General features: G+C 45.6%; 1 protein-coding gene across 1 annotated transcript; it reads left to right on the plus strand.

Moving 5' to 3' along the window:
* Positions 1-306: 306 nt before the first annotated feature.
* On the plus strand, positions 307-3,912 carry LOC147625118 (uncharacterized). Its single transcript, XM_086818389.1, has 5 exons — positions 307-1,625; positions 1,740-1,854; positions 1,953-2,067; positions 2,167-3,408; positions 3,620-3,912. Exons 1-5 carry the CDS (start codon positions 1,525-1,527, stop codon positions 3,685-3,687), a joined length of 1,641 nt encoding a protein of 546 aa, XP_086674515.1. The 5' UTR covers positions 307-1,524; the 3' UTR covers positions 3,688-3,912.
* The last annotated feature ends 2,708 nt before the right edge of the window (positions 3,913-6,620 follow it).

Here is a 6,620-nt window from a genome sequence, read left to right on the forward strand (position 1 = left end):
ACAAATTGGGTTAAGTGAGCAATGGGAGGTATTGATTGGCTACGTTAGGCTGTGCATGCCAAATGCCAAATGCCAAATGCCATGGCATGTGGAGAAGGCTATAGGGAGGGGAAGGGGATGCCTGGTCATATCATGATGAGCATGGAAAAATGTGATGGGAAGGCAATGGCAGCATGATGCGCGGATACGTACCAGTGTGCATTGGAGGGCAAGTCAAGCTGAGATGGGACAGCTTGGGGCAATGGGAAGGAAGTGGGCAGTGGTGGGGGGATGCTATGTGGCAAGAGGGGGCGAGGGTGGGGCACAGGGTTCCGTGATTGTGGAATGTACACTTTTGGGGGTGGGCGCTTTTGTTGCGGCAATGGGTGCCACACAGTGTACACTGTATGCTTTTCCCCCTTCCCTTTCCCTTCCAACGGGAGCAGAGATTACTGGAAAGAACCTGGAAGGGCACTCTGCAATATGCAGAACAGTGGGGGGATCTTTTTCAGCTTTTTTCTTTTGGTTGGATTTCTTCGCGGTCCGAGCTTGCAGCCTGGAGGGCGGGACCGCGCGCGGGTTTCAATGATTTAGTAACTGCGGCCTGATTGTTGATGAGATTTTGGAATTTGGGCGCTCGCCATAGAGAGAGAGACAGAGAGAGAGAGAGAGCAACAGTGGGTACACAGCATCGGGAACAGCAAAAAGAGAAGGCATTGAAGAAGGCGGGATGTTGAAGGATCTGCTGATTGATGTGTATTGGCGTTGAAGGGGGGCTGAAGGGAGGTCATAGCCTATAGGGGGAACGATGATGAGATGGCGATGATGCGAACCTGTTTACGATTTGACATCTCTCACAGCAGGATGCAAGAGCGACAGGGTTCCGCGATAGGGACCGCAAGAAAGAAGGAAGAAGAAGATGATAGAGAGAGTGCTCGCATAGGCTGCATAGCCATCCTCCTCTCTTCTGTAGCCAGAAAATATGCAGCGCAGTCCGGGCCCTTGCGTTACCCTAGGACAGTACAGAACCTGCAGGAAATAACCACCACTCTGCTCGCAAACCCTAGCACAGTACAGAACCTGCAGGAGATAACCATCACTCTCTCTCCTGCAAAAAGAAATAAAAAAGCAGAAGACGGAGACCCATTTGCAAGCGCTAGCCCACTGCATGCCCTGCAGGTAGTCTCTGTTTCCCATTGCATGAGAGCCCAGTACACAGCTTGCAGAAGAGCAGCCATCCTTTCTCCTTCAACTAGCAGCAGAAAGCAACACCCCTTCCCCAAACCCTAGCCCAGTACACCACCTGCAGCAGAGAAGGCCTGGACTTCGCATCCATTCCAGAGCTTCTCCTTCATCATCCATTCCATAGTTAGCAAAAAGCAACACCCCTTTCCAAACTCTAGCCCAGTACACCAGCAGCAGCAGAGAAGGTCTGGACTTTGCATCCATTCCATAGCTTCTCCTTCTTCATCATCACGGTGGAAGAAGAAAAAGGAACCTCCCTACGAAGTTGAAGGACCCCCCCCATAGCCTGCCTTATCCACCATGCCCAGACCTGGACCCAGACCCTATGAGTGCATCCGGCGAGCTTGGCACAGTGACAGCCATCAGCCGCTCCGCGGTGCGCTCATCCAAGAGATCTTCCGGTGCAGTGTGCTTATCTCTGTTGCTATTCTGAACTTAGCTGCTGCTTTTCATACTCTTTTATGTGTACCATCTCCTTTTTCATAACCTTTAACATGCATTTTCCCCCTCTGCAGGGTTGTCAATGAGCTCCACAGTACCTCCACCAGAAGGAAGAAGGAATGGCAAGAAAAGCTCCCCATTGTTGTACTTCGAGCTGAAGAAATTCTCTATTCCAAGGCCAACTCTGAGGTACAGGCATGGCGAAGGACGTACCACACTTCATGCTCTATTTCTCTTCTTCCAACATTCTTCTTAAGCATTCTCTGTACTGCTGTGTTGAGCTCCAGGGTGAGTATGCGGACGTGGAGACCTTGAAAACTAGACTAGAAGATGCTGTAAATACAATGATACGGCGAGAAGATAGTGAGGAGGATGGTGTCTACCTGGCACCATGCGTTGAAGGTTCTACCTTCATTTGATTTCTAGTTTTAACAGGTATGCTGTGTAATGCAGACCATTGCTGCAGATGTTAAATGTTTGCAATTTTATATTGTTTTGCAGCCGCATTGTCCCTCGGGTGCACTCCCAAGAAAACTCCCAGGGGTCAACGGCAGGGAGCGTCGCGGCTTCTTCCCAATACGGTAAGGCGCAGCAGTTCCACTTCTGCTAACACTGCCAGTTGCAGACCTGTGACAGGGAATTGCATAGGGGAGGCCAATGATGCTGACCGTGTTCCTACCGCTGCTAGTGGAGCAGTTCATGGGAAGTGTTCTGGCTCCACCTTCAGTCTTTTGGTTTCCCAAACCTTACCAATGCAGGAACAGGGTCACAGTTCAGGCTATCACACACCTACGTCTTCAATGTTTAGCCCCATCAGCACTCCTTCGGCCCCCAGCTACACCTTAAATGCTAGCTTGATTCCTCCCCAGACTCTCCCTTTTCACAACCCCCTTGAGGTTTCTCACTCTGTGGTCACTCCCTCTTTTCCTGAGCTTGGAGGCTTGGTACAGTTTCTGAGAGCAGCGGATGCAGGAAGGCATGTTGCCTTTCCAGCACCAGAGACACGGCACTCCTCATCCCAGACGCAATTCAATGTCAACCAAGAGTCAAGGGCTGTGCAATTAGTAGAGTCAATGAAAAGTTCAGGGGCAAGAATGGGTGGATCCTCCTCTGTAAGCCCCCCGGCGTTAACCATCTCAAGATTGTTGCAAGAAGCGAATAGAGAGGGTTATACAGAGCCTGATCAGCAAGCCAGACCAAGCTTTGCTACAGGTATGGATTCTGTGACTTGTATTGCTGCACAGAACTGTCTCCCTTTTCCAACAGATGCAAGGTTGAATCCCCAGCTGCAAGAGTTTTCCACTCTACCAGATAGTGGGCATGCTTGTCCGGTGCCCAAGATTGGATTGTCTCCTTTTCCTCCAAACTCTTTCAGGAGTGATAAAACAACACCCTTGCAAAGGAACACTCTTACAGCCCTATCTGCAATTGGGGCCAATTCTGATTCCCAGACTAGTGTCTATGATCTGCAATTGCGGCTTGGTCCCCCTGGAAAAGAACCCATTAGTACATCAGGCCAGCCTCCATCCAGTGTTTTAAATTGTTCAGAAGATGCTTCACCCTCATCTTGGAATGATGTAAGAAGCTCTGGCTGGAATGATCACTTGGTAGCACTGTCTGGTGGCAAGTTGGGACTTTTTGCTAACAGTGGTCGTGAACTTTTACCAATCATTACTGCTGATGCTTCTGCACCCAAGCGCATGAGAGTTGACATGCCAAAGCTTGACGCTTCTGCATCCAGTGGTGAGCAATTCCTGCAACACAGTAAATTCCCCACTTCCCTATAAATTGCATGGCCTAGACATTGAACTTGGCTAGGGGGGGCCTAGATGTTGAACTTTGCTAGGGGTAGGTTATTTTGTGGTTTTGTCACCCGCATCCTTTTTTGCAGTTTTGCAATAAGATCCAATAGCAGATCTTCTAATTTCACTTTTGTAAGTTTTTTTGCATGTAGATTGCTATTATCTTTGCAAGTCTCAATGGGGGTCCTGGTACCGGTTGCAGCCATCTGTTATATTATAGGTCTCTTCTTTGCTGAGTTTTTTTGTATTGTTGCCTGCCCTTTAAAGACTGTTATATCAGCATTCTGCAGCTTAGGATCTGATGGCAACTGTGGCAGTATGCTACATGTGGTTTGAGACATGGTCTTTGCCCTGCATATTGTTGACAGTATTCTTGGTCAACATCGATTGTATAGTTAAGAACGGGCAATTCATTTGTCTTTTGAGTGCATGTAAGTGCGCTTAAGTGATGCTTGATCTCAGGGGTTTTTGAGGGTTTAAGTGATCATATGGTTATGTTGAGATGATTCTTGTCTGGGTACAAAGAAACGTCTGTCTTTGACCGAGGAACTAGGCCAGGATCTTTTTATAATTTTGTGGATTCATTGCTTTAAACCTTGAATGAAGTTGAACGTGTGCCTGTGTTAGCAACCCTTTTACAGGGAAACATTTAAGAAACATGGAAATGGAGTGGAGGCATATGACCTACTTGCAATGCTGTTTACAGAGAGTGCTACCTGTAAGCAGGTGTCTGTGCATTGGGCAGCATACCCAAGAAATTTAATAGCATAGTGATGGGCATAATTTTTTGCACTATAGTCAGGTGGCAGAGCTCTTGCACGCTCTTGCTTCATTCTGATTGGCATTTTCTATTGATTTTCCCACACCTGCCCTTATTATGTCCATCCCAAGTACTCAAGACTCGGGATGCACTCCGTTGATGAGCCTAGCAATTGCAAAAATAGCTCAAGAATCAAAGATTTTGATGTGAGGATTTGTGTTCCTTCTTTAAATATTCCTCATTTTCCTCTTTCTCTAAGATCACTGCAAGTTTGCCTATGGGCCTCTCTTATTTAATTAGAATCTCCTCTTTTATGAATTTATGGTTGCTTTTTGAAGGTATACATATCCTTTATGGTTATTTGTGGTTTGGTGGTGATCCTTCGTTCAAAGGAGTTTTCTGCCCACACAACTACCCCAAAAACTTGGATTGGAAAATCTCATGAGAAGCATAGTGCCAAGATGAGTATGCCATAGACGAGCATGTCCAAGAACTTGGGTATTACTTTTGCAAGTGCCAAAAAACATACAAGAGAGTTGATAAGTATTGATGGCCAGTGGACCTGAAGGAAAGGGATTGGGTTTAGCTCATGTTAGAGAAGGCACAACTTTGCAAGATGAAAGGCGAAGAGGCAATCTATCCCCACATACCCACCCCCACCCCCACAAGATACCCCCACCCCCACAAGATACTGTTGTAATGTGGTTTCCATGAGGCATACGTCATGTATATGCATGTAGACGGAAGAAAAGCAATGAAATGATGCAAGAAGCATGAGTTCAAGCTTATTCATGTAAGTGGACTCGCCCATACCTCCCCTTGCCTACAATTACTAATTGTCTATTTTCATTGTTGCATGTGTGAGAGGTACCCTTGGCAAGAAGTAGAACAAGGGACCAAGGGGGAATGTCTTCTTGAATTCCATTACCATGGGGATGTGGTAACCAAGGAATTAGAGGATTAGGTAACACAATGAGTGTTGGAAGATTTGAAGTCACATGTAATAATGAATGTATGGCAATATATACTACAAGTGGTTGACATTGAGAGGGCCTTGCATTAGCTCACATTGTTGGCAACTACTTAATTGGAATGCATATAGACAATGATATGATGTCAAATTCATGCCAAAATAATGCTGAAATGATGCCAAGGATGCTTATGATTTGATTTTGCGTGACATTGAGTGATTTGGATTCAAAAATTGCTCAGAATCGGAATGAATTTTTGGTAGTAGACACTCTTTCTTGATATAATCCTAGAATATTGGGACTCGGGAGTTATGCAAACGTCATGATACCACTAGAAAGTACACTTTATGAGGTTCGTCTCGAGTGCTTGAACTCTTGATTTGGATATCGTTTGCCTCATCAACGACCATTTGCAAATTCAGATAACACACGGCGACAAACTTTCAAATCTCAATTCTAATTGAAGATTAAAGAGGAGGTGGGGGAAGTAGACATGAATGATTTGCATGATGGTAATGATATGTCAATGAAGTACCTAATGCATCACATGTTCATTTGGATGCCAATCCAACCATGTGAGTTCCTCCAACCAACCCAGGGCGAGTGGCAAGAGTGAGCTCCCTCTGTGGTTGATACACAAACCATGATTGATGCATGCTTTTATGGAGACAATGGTTGGGGAATTGCGTAAAGGTTTCAAAGAAATGAACCTAGAGATGACAACTGGTTTTGAAAACATGAATGAGAGCATTGGAAGGCCTCAACACGATTCTCAAAGTGTGGGTAAGCTAACATGGGTACATAGAGAGAAGAAGCCTTGAAAAGGACATGAAGGGAGTCAAAAGGATGCCCAATGGGACGGTTTAAATCCTCTCATTCACCAACCTTCACTTTCTTTCCTAGAAGTGTACCTCAACAAGCTCGAATGGGAAGAAATGATCAAATGCATGAGGTTTTCCATTGTATGGTGGATGCCAAAGGAAAAGGATGATGGGTGATGATACATTTGGTGATGAACAGGAAAATCTTGCACCTAATCCACTTAGGTTTGGGAGCACCAAAGAATGCTTCTTGGGCATAATGTGGAAGTTTTTGGCATTGATGGCACTTGGGGTAGGCAAAGAAGCAGTGGAAATGTGAGGAGGATGACCATGATGAGTTCAAAGGCATTGAGGACAATAAGATGGATTTTTGTACGTTGAGTTGAATCCACGTATTGAAAGAGCCAAGATCTTCTTTGCTTCCCTCCATCTTGAAGGCTGTGCACACAAATGGTGGAGGCATCTTGCTACGAATGATATGCCATATCTTTTTAGGAAAAGATGAGTGTATTGGAGTCGCAAAGGGATAGCTTGGTTACCAATGTTTAACTTTTTAATAGTTTTTGAAGGTCCCAGCCAATGGCTACTTGATAATTCAAAA

The sequence above is a fragment of the Cibotium barometz genome, chromosome 24 (genome assembly GCF_041138505.1).
Source record: "Cibotium barometz isolate CiBa-2024 chromosome 24, ASM4113850v1, whole genome shotgun sequence".
Classification (NCBI taxonomy): Eukaryota; Viridiplantae; Streptophyta; class Polypodiopsida; order Cyatheales; family Cibotiaceae; genus Cibotium; species Cibotium barometz.